The sequence below is a fragment of the Oncorhynchus nerka genome, linkage group LG12, assembly GCF_034236695.1.
Source record: "Oncorhynchus nerka isolate Pitt River linkage group LG12, Oner_Uvic_2.0, whole genome shotgun sequence".
In the NCBI taxonomy this organism is placed as follows: domain Eukaryota; kingdom Metazoa; phylum Chordata; class Actinopteri; order Salmoniformes; family Salmonidae; genus Oncorhynchus; species Oncorhynchus nerka.
Window position 1 is genome coordinate 21,695,125 of NC_088407.1, and position 14,200 is coordinate 21,709,324.

The 14,200-nt window shown below is 48.0% G+C and overlaps 1 protein-coding gene across 7 annotated transcripts in view; it reads left to right on the forward strand.

Annotated features, from left to right (window-relative positions):
* The window catches only part of LOC115137947 (H(+)/Cl(-) exchange transporter 3), a 59,484-nt gene extending 46,353 nt beyond the window's left edge, over positions 1-13,131 (forward strand). For 5 of the 7 annotated variants that reach the window (XM_029674271.2, XM_029674275.2, XM_065025397.1 and 2 more), the window contains 3 exons: positions 375-591; positions 7,121-7,196; positions 10,132-13,131. In XM_029674271.2, coding sequence (XP_029530131.1) covers positions 375-591; positions 7,121-7,196; positions 10,132-10,311 — 473 coding nt within the window. In that variant the 3' untranslated portion in view covers positions 10,312-13,131. The remainder of the gene's footprint in view (positions 1-374; positions 592-7,120; positions 7,197-10,131) is intronic. The other 2 variants (XM_029674274.2, XM_029674278.2) reach the window with 1 other exon arrangement.
* The last annotated feature ends 1,069 nt before the right edge of the window (positions 13,132-14,200 follow it).

A 14,200-nucleotide genomic window follows, 5' to 3' on the forward strand; every position in this document is an offset into this window, starting at 1 on the left:
TTCCTGGGCGGGACTGTGGGAGGGGTCTCGAATGGTTGAGGGACAACTATTGGGGATCTTGGAGGGTTCAGGTTCATGTTGTTTGGCCTGGTGGTAAATCGGTCAACATGCCCTTGAGCAGGGCATTGACCCTGGATGCTTCTGTGTGTCGCTCTGAATGGGAGTCTGTTGGATGACTGGTATGATGTAGTTTTTGAGCGGCTTCACCGCAAGTATATTGTATGTTAAAGGTTGCGGGGGGTGCTCAGACCTGGGTTCAAAACTTCAAATAGTGTTTATTTTTTATACTTTAGCTGCACTTGACTAAGCTTGCCTGGCTAGCGCGATGGAACCACTCCTTAGACGCTAATCTTTCTCCCTCCACCTTTTCACAGAAAACGCACGGCGAAAGCAGGGGGGTATCCTGCTGACCTCGCGGGTCTACTTCACGCAGCACGCCCCCACCCTGCCCGCCGAGAGCCCGCGGCCCCTCAAGCTGCGCTCCATCTTGGACATGAGCCCCTTCACCGTCACTGACCACACGCCCATGGAGATAGTGGTGGACATCTTCCGCAAGCTGGGACTTCGCCAGTGTCTGGTGACACACAACGGGTGAGAGGAAAGGGGCTTGGAGGAGTGGGGGGAAAGGGGTAGGGTGGCATGTGAAGAGGGCAAGGGGAGGGGAGAGGGGGGAAAGGGGTAGGGTGGCATGTGAAGAGGGCAAGGGGAGGGGAGAGGGGGAAAGGGGTAGGGTGGCATGTGAAGAGGGCAAGGGGAGGGGAGAGGGGGAAGGAAAGGGGTAGGGTGGCATGTGAAGAGGGCAAGGGGAGAGGGGGAAAGGGGTAGGGTGGCATGAAGAGGGAGGGGAGAGGGGGAAAGGGGTAGGATGGCATGTGAAGAGGGCAAGGGGATGGCAGAGGGGGAAGGAAAGGGGTAGGGTGGCATGTGAAGAGGGCAAGGGGAGAGGGGAGGGGGAAAGGGGTAGGGTGGCATGTGAAGTGGGCAAGGGGAGGGGGAAAGGGGTAGGGTGGCATGTGAAGAGGGCAAGGGGAGGGCAGAGGGGGAAGGAAAGGGATAGGGTGGCATGAAGAGGGCAAGGGGGGGAGAGGGGGAAAGGGGTAGGGTGGCATGTGAAGAGGGCAAGGGGAGGGGAGAGGGGGAAGGAAAGGGGTAGGGTGGCATGTGAAGAGGGCAAGGGGAGGGGAGAGGGGGAAGGAAAGGGGTAGGGTGGCATGTGAAGAGGGCAAGGGGAGGGCAGAGGGGGAAGGAAAGGGGTAGGGTGGCATGTGAAGAGGGCAAGGGGAGGGGAGAGGGGGAAAGGGGTAGGGTGGCATGTGAAGAGGGCAAGGGGAGGGGAGAGGGGGAAAGGGGTAGGGTGGCATGTGAAGAGGGCAAGGGGAGGGGAGAGGGGGAAAGGGGTAGGGTGGCATGTGACGAGGGCAAGGGGAGGGGAGAGGGGGAAAGGGGTAGGGTGGCATGTGACGAGGGCAAGGGGAGGGGGAAAGGGGTAGGGTGGCATGTGACGAGGGCAAGGGGAGGGGAGAGGGGGAAAGGGGTAGGGTGGCATGTGAAGAGGGCAGGGAGAGGGGGAAAGGGGTCGTGTGGCATGTGAAGAGGGCAAGGGGAGGGGAGAGGGGGAAGGAAAGGGGTAGGGTGGCATGTGAAGAGGGCAGGGAGAGGGGAGAGGGGGGAAAGGGGTAGTGTGGCATGTGAAGAGGGCAAGGGGAGGGAGAGGGGGAAAGGGGTAGGGTGGCATGTGAAGAGGGCAAGGGAGGGCAGAGGGGAGAAGGAAAGGGGTAGGGTGGCATGTGAAGAGGGGAGGGGAGAGGGGGAAAGGGGTAGGGTGGCATGTGAAGAGGGCAAGGGGAGGGGAGAGGGGGAAAGGGGTAGGGTGGCATGTGACGAGGGCAAGGGGAGGGGGAAAGGGGTAGGGTGGCATGTGACGAGGGCAAGGGGAGGGAGAGGGGGAAAGGGGTAGGGTGGCATGTGAAGAGGGCAGGGAGAGGGGAGAGGGGGAAAGGGGTAGGGTGGCATGTGAAGAGGGCAGGGAGAGGGGGAAAGGGGTAGTGTGGCATGTGGAGAGGGGGAAAGGGGTAGGGTGGCATGTGAAGAGGGCAGGGAGAGGGAGAGGGGAAAAGGGGTAGTGTGGCATGAAGAGGGCAAGGGGAGGGGAGAGGGGGAAAGGGGTAGGGTGGCATGTGACGAGGGCAAGGGGAGGGGGAAAGGGGTAGGGTGGCATGTGACGAGGGCAAGGGGAGGGGGAGGGGGGAAAGGGGTAGGGTGGCATGTGACGAGGGCAAGGGGAGGGGGAAAGGGGTAGGGTGGCATGTGACGAGGGCAAGGGGAGGGGAGAGGGGGAAAGGGGTAGGGTGGCATGTGAAGAGGGCAGGGAGAGGGAGAGGGGGAAAGGGGTAGGGTGGCATGTGAAGAGGGCAGGGAGAGGGGAGAGGGGGAAAGGGGTAGTGTGGCATGTGAAGAGGGCAAGGGAGGGGGAAAGGGGTAGGGTGGCATGTGACAAGGGCAAGGGGAGGGGAGAGGGGGAAAGGGGTAGGGTGGCATGTGAAGAGGGCAGGGAGAGGGGAGAGGGGGAAAGGGGTAGGGTGGCATGTGAAGAGGGCAGGGAGAGGGGGAAAGGGGTAGTGTGGCATGTGACGAGGGCAAGGGGAGGGGGAAAGGGGTAGGGTGGCATGTGACGAGGGCAAGGGGAGGGGAGAGGGGGAAAGGGGTAGGGTGGCATGTGAAGAGGGCAGGGAGAGGGGAGAGGGGGAAAGGAGTAGGGTGGCATGTGAAGAGGGCAGGGAGAGGGGAGAGGGGGAAAGGGGTAGGGTGGCATGTGAAGAGGGCAGGGAGAGGGGAGAGGGGGAAAGGGGTAGGGTGGCATGTGAAGAGGGCAGGGAGAGGGGAGAGGGGGAAAGGGGTAGTGTGGCATGTGAAGAGGGCAAGGGGAGGGGAGAGGGGGGAAAGGGGTAGGGTGGCATGTGAAGAGGGCAGGGAGAGGGGAAGAGGTGATTTTAAAAGTGATCTTGGATGAGAACAATGGGGAGGGAATCACAGCCTCAAAATGGGGGAATGTGTTTGGTAGGGTGGGGGTGAAAGAAGAGAAGGAAGGAACACTGGATGGAGTCTTCCTCAGTCCTCCTAACCTCAACATGAACTAACAAATACCTCAACAGGCAACAGACTGAGTTCCACCAGCACACACTCAAGTTCTGTTCCAATGTACACACTACTACTTAGAATGAAGCAGTGTATTGGATGTCATCTATTCTAAGTGGTATGCTAGTGTGGATATTGGGATGTAGTAGCATCCCCTCACATCCTTACGGAAAAAGATTGGGTGAAGTATTGCGTTTTGTGCTGCAAATACTGCGTCTGAAATCATGTTTTTTTTTTTTTTTTTTTTTACTTAAGTAATTTTGTAGTGTGACTGCAGTTACAGTGCAGTACACTGCAGTTATTCTACAATTACTCTGGTCAAAATACCACAGTCGACTGCAGTTACTTCACTTTACTCTAGTTTCAAAACTGCAATCTTTTTTTTGTAAGGGATAGAGTGATGCATGGACACTGGGACTGGAAACCCTGGGGTTATAAACTGGTACGCTGCATGGCTTTTCAGCTAAATGCTAGCTGCGCTATGCTAACCAATATAACAACTCTGATGCCGCTTAACAAATAGTTGGATAGTTTTATCCAATATTTGAGAGACTTATGATGTGTTTAGAAGTTGGTGGTCATCGTCAATTACTGTGGATGAGCTCACTGGTTGAATATGACACTTCAGAGACACCTGGTGGTTCAAATAGGAATTAAAGGATCATTGGATAAACCCTTGCTCTGTAACTAAGTAAAAATGCTGAAGTAGTTTTTTGGGGTATCTGTACTTTATACTATTTTATATTTTGGATAACTTTTACTACACTCAATTCCAAAAGACAGGGTTCGTACGTCATGAAAATACTGGAAAGGTTATGGAATTTTAAAATAGTGTTTTCGAGGCCTTTAAAGTTTTGGAAAATGATGGAAATGTATTTAATAAATTCTGTTCATGTAATTTATTTAGGCACAGTTTTTAAATATTTTATCAATCAAATAAAAATCAACAGTGATTTAACCGCGCACCGCTACTGCTTGTGAGTAAGGCCATACAAAGTTGATTCATTTAAACGGCACATACGGAAAACAAACGATTCACTTCGCTAATGTATTAGTTGTGATTCGGTTCAATGCAATGAATTGAAGGTGAATCAAAATAATAATTTGTGAATCGCGAACAGTAATGTTAGGAAAAAAGGTTTAGATGTAGCCTTTCTTTTGGCTTTTGTTGCTTCAAAACTTGTTTTGTAGATTCTTCCAGTTGATTTGGGCATCCAATGTATGGGACATTGCAACTCAATACATGCCAGTCAGCCTGCAAAGTAAACACTTCTAAGATAAATTACTAAATTAAAAGGTACATTTCCTGAAGAAAATCCGTGGGCTTGGTTCAGCTAAATAAAAAGATTTGTAACCTACCATAGCCATTTGATATGTTAAATGAGTGAATTATTTCAGAAGGCATGAAATATATTTGGTTGCAATGTTCTACATCAAGGGTGGTCAACCATCCTCCAGGAGAGCTAATGGGTGGGCAGGATTTTATTCCAGTCCCCCTCTAACAAACCACATTTTAGAAATGAGCTGCTCAACCGGACCTTGATAAACTGGCTCTGATGTGTTTGAGCAGGGCTTGATCAAAAGCCTGCACACCCAGTAGCTCTCCAGACTAAGGGTTGACCACGTGTGTTTTATACCGTTGCCTAACAGGTATTCTACTTTGTGCCTTGCACAACGACAGGAGATGGTAGATGCGATCAGAGAGCAACCTCCCGGTGTCCACATTGCGCATACATTTTTTTCTACATACATGGCGACGCTGCCAAAAGTCACGGAGAAGTCATGAAATTCCATCTGTCAAAATGTGTTTGAACCCTGTAAAGAGAATATGTATACTTTTTACTCCCATACATTTTCCGCGACACCCAAAAATACTCATTACATTTCGAATGCTAAGGCAGGACAGCAATATGGTCCAATTCTCGCACCATCAATATAACGAGTTGTCATCCCTAATGCCTCTGATCTGGCAGACTCACTAACCACATTGTCATCCCTACTGCCTCTGATCTGGCGGACTCACTAACCACATTGTCATCCCTACTGCCTCTGATCTGGCGGACTCACTAACCACATTGTCATCCCTAATGCCTCTGATCTGGCGGACTCACTAACCACATTGTCATCCCTACTGCCTCTGATCTGTCATCCCTACTGCGGACTCACTAACCACATTGTCATCCCTACTGCCTCTGATCTGGCGGACTCACTAACCACATTGTCATCCCTAATGCCTCTGATCTGGCGGACTCACTAACCACATTGTCATCCCTACTGCCTCTGATCTGGCGGACTCACTAACCACATTGTCATCCCTAATGCCTCTGATCTGGCGGACTCACTAACCACATTGTCATCCCTACTGCCTCTGATCTGGCGGACTCACTAACCACATTGTCATCCCTACTGCCTCTGATCTGGCGGACTCACTCCCTAATGCCTCTGACCAACCACATTGTCATCCCTACTGCCTCTGATCTGGCGGACTCACTAACCACATTGTCATCCCTACTGCCCCTCTGATCTGGCGGACTCACTAACCACATTGTCATCCCTACTGCCTCTGATCTGGCGGACTCACTAACCACATTGTCATCCCTACTGCCTCTGATCTGGCGGACTCACTAACCACATTGTCATCCCTACTGCCTCTGATCTGGCGGACTCACTAACCACATTGTCATCCCTACTGCCTCTGATCTGGCGGACTCACTAACCACATTGTCATCCCTACTGCCTCTGATCTGGCAGACTCACTAACCACATTGTCATCCCTAATGCCTCTGATCTGGCAGACTCACTAACCACATTGTCATCCCTACTGCCTCTGATCTGGCGGACTCACTAACCACATTGTCATCCCTAATGCCTCTGATCTGGCGGACTCACTAACCACATTGTCATCCCTACTGCCTCTGATCCCTGGATCGGACTCACTAACCACATTGTCATCCCTACTGCCTCTGATCTGGCAGACTCACTAACCACATTGTCATCCCTACTGCCTCTGATCTGGCGGACTCACTAACCACATTGTCATCCCTAATGCCTCTGATCTGGCGGACTCACTAACCACATTGTCATCCCTACCTCTGATCCTCTGATCCCTACTGCCTCTGATCGGACTCACTAACCACATTGTCATCCCTACTGCCTCTGATCTGGCGGACTCACTAACCACATTGTCATCCCTACTGCCTCTGATCTGGCGGACTCACTAACCACATTGTCATCCCTACTGCCTCTGATCTGGCGGACTCACTAACCACATATTGCTTTTGTAAATGATGAATTAAAAAAAAAAAATCATGAATATGGTTTGTTTAATGTAAGGAATTCCATGTATAGCATTTACTTTTACTACCACTGAAAGGCAGTCAGTGTGTAAATATATGTTTAAAGACAGTGTTTAAATGCCCCATCAGGAGAGGAGAGCACTGAGAGGGAATGAGATTACAGATGACAGCAGTCCTTTGTTTTTATACTTTTTCATTTTTTGTCATTTGATCCTTTTCTATTGTTTAGTTCTCAATGAATTCATCATTTACTATATAAATACATATAATAGCCAAAACATCAGACATATTTCATGGAATCCTTGGTAATTTGCCTACCACAATTGAGTCTACTATTCACAAGATTAGATACCATTACAAATCAATAAGGAAGTTGTTTAAACTGACAAAGATGAATGATATGCAACGATAACAGTAGTTGGCATCCAACTGACATGCACTTATACACACTCACCATCAGTACAAGTGGTATATTTATGGACAAGTCAAATATATTGTTAATTGAGCTTTTTTTTTTTTTTTGCAATACTATTAGAATATATTAGGTAGGTTGTGTTATGATTTGCCACTTTATGATGTCATTAAGTTATTTATATAAGTTATTTTTTTGTGTACTATGCTTTGTGTGTGTGTGTGTGTGTGTGTGTGTGACGGGCAGTCTCCTGAGTAACAGGTGTGTGTTTGTACAGGATTGTATTGGGCATCATCACTAAGAAGAATATATTAGCGCATCTGGAGGAGCTCAAGGAACACACGGAGCCCCTGGTGACTAGCCCCGCCCCCTGTCTCCTCCCATTCCACTGACCCCTTCCCCTCTCCCATTTCCACCTCTTAGGCCCGCCCTCCTAGGAGCGACGCATGTAACTGACAGTTCCCGTTTCCAATAGCAACCCACTCATCTTACTGTGTCTTTTCAACTCACTCATGAATACACTTTTTTTTTTGAGGAGGGGTTTGTTTGGTTTGATTTGGTTGGGATGTGTGCATCCACTTTCTCCTCACTGGATACCTACCTACTGTGCCACACTATCACTGATCTCCCTATTCATTCCCTACTAGTCATTGACAACAGTTAGTAAGATTACTGTTTATTTTTTTAAGATCTACTCTATATGAGTGTTTATTATGAGTCCTGTAATGTTGGACTTTGATGGGAACTGTCATTTGAACCTTGATTAGTTAGATATCCATAATTGACTATTGCTCCACAGCCATTCCTTTCAACAACATCCTACTAGCTATTAGTCCCTTCATCAGTAGTGTGGGCTGTTTCATCCGCTATAAGAAATCATTCTAGAATATAGATATATAAGCATGAATATACTGATTACATACAGTCATGTAGCCATGCCTGTGTTTTTAGAGCGTGTGTCTCACTCGACACTTAGAAAACCTTCACATTCACACTATTACATCATTTCACTCTAAAATCATTTCACTCCAACAGATCGACAACATCTGACCCGCGTAGCGCTTCCGGTATTGCCTTTACCGAGCAGACCGTTGGTTGATGTTTTTTCCTGGGAGGGGAGATTTCGCATCTAGTGTCCCTCCCACCCTGCCGTAGACCTAATAGAACCACCCTCCTGTATTGAGAGAGGAAACTCCCTCTATGGCGGTGTAGCGATGGTGGTGGTAGTAGTGTGTTGGTAGCTAATACCTCCAGTAGCGGTAACTAGCCAAGCCACACCCATCCCCCTCCCCCTTCCAACACCCACCCTGATCCTAAACCATACCCACCCACCCCTCCTTCACCCCCATCCAACCTGATCTCAACCCCCCTGCCTCATCCGGTGCCTCCCACCTCAACACCTCCCTTCACTTCCTACAGTACTGACTCTAGCTCTACCCTGGACTGGAGCTGTGACAGACAGGCATACAGCCTCTCCTCACCTCTCTCTCAGCTCAGCTCTGCCCTCACCGTCTGTCTCTCTCAGCTCAACTCTGCCCTCACCGTCTGTCTCTCTCAGCTCAACTCTGCCCTCACCGTCTGTCTCTCTCAGCTCAACTCTGCCCTCACCGTCTGTCTCTCTCAGCTCAACTCTGCCCTCACCGTCTGTCTCTCTCAGCTCAACTCTGCCCTCACCGTCTGTCTCTCTCAGCTCAACTCTGCCCTCACCGTCTGTCTCTCTCAGCTCTCTGCTCAACTCTGCCCTCAGCTCACTCTGCCCTCACCGTCTGTCTCTCTCAGCTCAACTCTGCCCTCACCGTCTGTCTCTCTCAGCTCAGCTCTGCCCTCACCGTCTGTCTGTCTCTCTCAGCTCTGCCCTCACCGTCTGTCTGTCTCTCTCAGCTCTGCCCTCACCGTCTGTCTGTCTCTCTCAGCTCTGCCCTCACCGTCTGTCTGTCTCTCTCAGCTCTGCCCTCACCGTCTGTCTGTCTCTCTCAGCTCTGCCCTCACTCTGCCCTCACTCTGCCCTCTCTGTCTCTCTCTCAGCTCTCACCGTCTGTCTGTCTCTCAGCACAACTCTGCCCTCACCGTCTGTCTGTCTCTCTCAGCTCAACTCTGCCCTCACCGTCTGTCTCTCTCAGCTCAGCCCTCACCGTCTCTCTCTCAGCTCAGCTCTGCCCTCACCGTCTGTCTGTCTCTCTCAGCTCAGCCCTCACCGTCTGTCTGTCTCTCTCAGCTCTGCCCTCACCGTCTGTCTGTCTCTCTCAGCTCTGCCCTCACCGTCTGTCTGTCTCTCTCAGCTCAGCCCTCACCGTCTGTCTCTCTCTCTCAGCTCTGCCCTCACCGTCCGTCTCTCTCTCCAATGTCTCCAGATGTTTCACTAAATCTCAAGCTTTCGTCATAGCTGAATTCAAGAGCACAAGTCATAACAAAAAGTCAATTCTAGGAATACATTTTGTGCTGTTGACGGACATCTAGTTGTTATGCAGCTGCACACTCTTACAATGTCGTAATTGACACTTTCTGTGTTAGCAGAACTCGTTTACATTTCAACCAATTGTGACCTGGGAGTAACTATAGCGATGACCCACGTTGTATTTTAGATACAAGTGCTCTTGAATTAACCAGAAATGTTGAGTGAGCGTTCCAGTATGTGTATCTGACAAGGTGAAGGGTTGGTTGGTCGGTCGGTAAGGCAGATGTGTTCTGCCTTGCAATTCCTATAGTGTTCATCTCACCTGCTCTTCCTGTAGGTGTTCAGTAAATCTCCTCCTCAGGCTTCCAACGAGAATCACTCACTCACCATTCTCCCCTGGTTACTCACCCCCTCCTCCTTCTGTCCTTCCTCGGCACCAGTGGGACTTGTTTTTGTTGGCCTGGCTGCATTGACGGTCACAGTCGGCTGAGTGGTTACTAAGTATTACTACGTTCCCTGTATCACCTTGGGCTAAAATACAGATAGTGTGGTAGGAATGGTGCGTTACTTCTCTTGACTAAAATGGAGCACTATTTTGTCATTTTTATTTATGACATCTGATCGTTAAGCTTCAGATCTCAAAATAATGAGTTTCCTCTGACATTAAACACATTTCCATAATTTTGTCAGTTGGTTAACAGCCCATTATTTAGGTTATTGGTGCGTTATCATTCTGTGTTGATTTATTCCACGATATTGTATCCCAGGCCAAAACCACCACTGACTGACTGACCGCACGAGCCAACAAAAACTTGTAATTCTCTCCCACACCAACCAGACTGTGCTCCCTGCCAGCTCCTCCGTGAATAACTATTTTCTCTCTCCCCCTGCAGGCGTCTCCTTGGTATTATCACAAAAAAAGATATCCTTCGTCATATGGCCCAGTTGACCAACCAAGACCCCGACAACATAATGTTCAACTAGTCACCTCCTTCCCAGGTCGTCACGATGATGAGGAGGAGAGCGAAGAGGAGGTGGTGCACCTACTGGAGGGTCGAGGCTCCTCTCTATGACAAACAGCCCCCCATGGAACCCTGTCCCTAACCATAGTGACTGAGAGCCTTAGTGACTAGGGACCCTCCCACAGAGCCCTAGTGGCCACAGGAAGGATGAGACGGACAGATTAAAGGGATATTAAATGGCTGTTTTTGAAGGATGTTCCGGCCACAAAGTCGCAGCTACTACGGACTGGGACATATATACCCAAGGAACACACATTTAACACACACACATACAGGAGCTCACACTCACTCATACAAACACAGATGCCAGACAAGAGCACACACTTGACCAATTTGACCTCCTACACACACACACACACGCACGCACACACACACACCCTTCATGCTCCTCCACCCATGTCCTATTCCTATTGGTTTATACTAGCAGGCATTGCTGTGAGCCTGATGCCTGGCTGCCAGGGTGAGACGTCAGAATGATCCTCTAGGACACAAGGAGGGACCTTCAGACACACCGATTTGCTGTCTGCCAGATGCCCTGCCAGGCTCCGACCCCACTGTGTCCCTCCCTCACACCCCGTCCATCCTCAAAATAATTGTTTACCTGGGAACTGTGTGTGAGAGCAATCAAGAGTGCTTGTGTGTGTGTCACGAACACCTCAACATTCCATTCAGGTTGTTATAGTAACCCCCTAAAGACAACCCTTGATATTAGACTGGGCCTCGATCCAAGGGAGATTTGCTGTGAGAGAAGGAGAGAGCTAGAGGGTTGTCAAGGATACAAGCAGGATGTACTGTAGTAGTTAGTTCATGTCTGAGTGTATGGATGTGTGTTGTAGTTCAGTATGTGAAAACAGATGCAGTGTTGTACAGAAGAGTCTGATACTCATCCCTGTTGAACTAAAGAACTGTGTGAGCCATGTCCCATTAGGATGGAGACCTAGCAACACTCCGACAGTGAAGGTGGGGAGAGTTTGTAGAAGAAAATATTAAAAGGTTGAGTTACTCTAACTGGAGATACGTTTATTTTTTTTTTATTTTTTTTACTATTGCTACTACTTTTAGTATTGATATCTACATAATCAAGTAACGAGACAAAGTCAAGACTGGAGAACTGCACTTTTTTCTTTCCAAGTGAACAACATAAATGATGATGATGTCGATGGTAATACTGCACAGTAACCGTGTCTTGAAGATTTTACTTTGCCTAATTAAGCTGTTTCATGGTGTGAGAATTGTATCTTTCAAGGCTCCTCTGCCCAGTCGTCAACAAGAACAATTCAACATACTTTTCTTTGCATGTCAGTTTTAACCAATATAAACCATTTTAAATCGACCAGCATTCCATGGTTGCGTCACAAATGGCACCCTATTCCCTATACAGAGCACTACTCTTACAAATGGCACCCTATTCCCTATACAGAGCACTACTCTTGAAGATGGCACCCTATTCCCTATATAGAGCACTAATCTTACAAATGGCACCCTATTCCCTATATAGAGCACTACTCTTGAACATGGCCCATGAGGATCTGGTCTAAAGTTATAGACTGTGTATAACACATTAGGAACATCTTAATATTGAGTTGCTCTCCCTTTTGCCCTCACAACATAGACTCTACAAGTTGTCGAAAGTGTTCCACAGGGATGCTGGCCCATGTTGACTCCAATGTTTCAGTTGTCAAATTGGCTTGATGTCCTTTGGGTGGTGGACCATCCTTGATACACACGGGAAACTCAAACCGCTGCGCCTGCGCCTGGCACCTACTACCATATGCCATTCAAAAGGCATGTAAAGCTTTTGTCTTGACCATTCACCCTCTGAATGACATACATAAATAATGAATGTCTCAAAGGTTAAAGAAAGATTTTTAAGCCATCTCCTCCCCTTCATCTACACTGATTTAACAGGTGTCATCAATAAGGGATCATAACTTTCACCTGGTCATTGTAGATCATGGAAAGAGGTGTTTAATGTTTTGTACCCTCAGTGTATAGGGAATAGGGCGTCGTTTGGGACACAGCCCATATGTAATTCTAAAAAGCATGAATTGAAGGTACAACTCGGCGTGCCACCAACTCCTTTAAACTTAAAATAAATGTGTATATTTGAGTTGTTGAAACGTACAGCACACCAAAGGCAATCATTTTGAACCAGCCACGTGTAAACCTAGACTCATGAAAAACTGTAAATAGGATCTTGTCTGCTTCACCCTTTAATGTGTGGCCCACCACACAGGAAGCAGTGACCTCAATGTGTGCACCAGCCAAAGGAGTCCCCTTTCTCTCTTACTTTGTTTCCATGACACGATGCATAGAGTAGCACCTTACCTGCTGAGTGAAGGATAAGGGTTGTGTCAATAATGCCACCCATTTCCCTATATAGTGCACTACTTTTGACCAGGGCCCAAAGGACTCTGGTCAAAAGAAGTACACTTCATAGGGAAGAGGGTTCCATTTGGGACACGTTCTAAAGGGGGAAAGGCAGGTGATGACTACCGCTGCCAATGATTTTCGCTCTAGTTCCTTAGTATTGCAGTGACTGTCCTAGGTCATATTCATTAGGCACCAAACGAAACAAAAAAACAGACAGAGGGGGACTAGCTGGACCCATTTTACATTGCCAAATGTTTTCCTTTGCTTGCCCTAATGGATACGACCTGCTGTCGGTTGATGAAGAGCGCATCGTCCCCTGTGGTGGTCATCTTCTAGCACTGTGGTTGTCTTCATACTGATCAATGTTTTTCCTTTTATGGTAGTTGTTTAGTTGGTCATTAGGCAGAATTGTATGTATGATTACATTGATTGTACATTTGAACTATATGTAAAGATTAAACATTTTGTTTAATTAAATGTGAATTGCAAAAAAAGTGACTGGGTTCTTAAATGTTTTAAACATTTAACAAGCATGTACTGAGGTAAAAGGCTGAACACACCTCAGTTACTGTCAGGCCGGTATTCTGCTATACAACTCAAATGTGTCAAGCTTTTCCAGTGACTGATTAAGTTGACGGTACAGTACACCTAGGAACAAAGATCCAGATAATCTCTGTTCTCAGCAGTACACTAAACACCACCTATCTTTTCACTGTTGTAGAAGAGACAGAGAGCGGGAACACTGGTGTAGAGAGAGAGGATGGGTTCTGTCACCAACCCAAGGAGGCCCTATAGCAGCACCTAGATCTTCTGCACAAATTCTGTCAGACCTGGGCCCTGACAGTAAATCTCAGTAAGGCAAAGAATAATGGTGTTCCAAAAAAGGTCCAGTTCCCAGGACCACAAATACAAATTCCATCTAGACACCGTTGTCCTAGAGCACACAAACTATACCTCGGCCTAAACATCAGCACCACAGGGAACTTCCACAATGCTGTGAACGATCTGAGAGACAAGGCAAGAAGGGCCTTCTATGCCACCAAAAGGAACATAAAATTCAACATACCAATTAGGATCTGGCTAAAAACACTTGAATCAGTTATAGAATCCATTGTCCTTTATGATTGTGTAGGTCAGAGGTCCGCTAACCAACCAAGAATTCACCAAATGGGTCAAACACCAAATTGAGACTGCATGCAGAATCCTGCAAAAATATCTGTGTACAACTTAACACCAACTAATACATGCAGAGCAGAATTAGGCCGATATCCGCTAATGATCAAAATCCAGAAAAGAGACGTTAAATTCTACAACCACCAAAAAAGAAGCGATTCCCAAACCTTCCATAACAAAGCCATCACCTACAGAGATAAACCTGGAAGAGTCCCCTAAGCAAGGTGGTCCTGGGGCTCTGTTCACAAACAACAGACCCTACAGAGCCCCAGGGCAGCAGCACATTTAGACCCAACCAAATCATGAGAAAACAAAAAGATAAAATTACTTGACACATTGGAAAGAATTTACAAAAAAAGAGCAAACTAGAATGTTATTTGGCCCTAAACAGAGA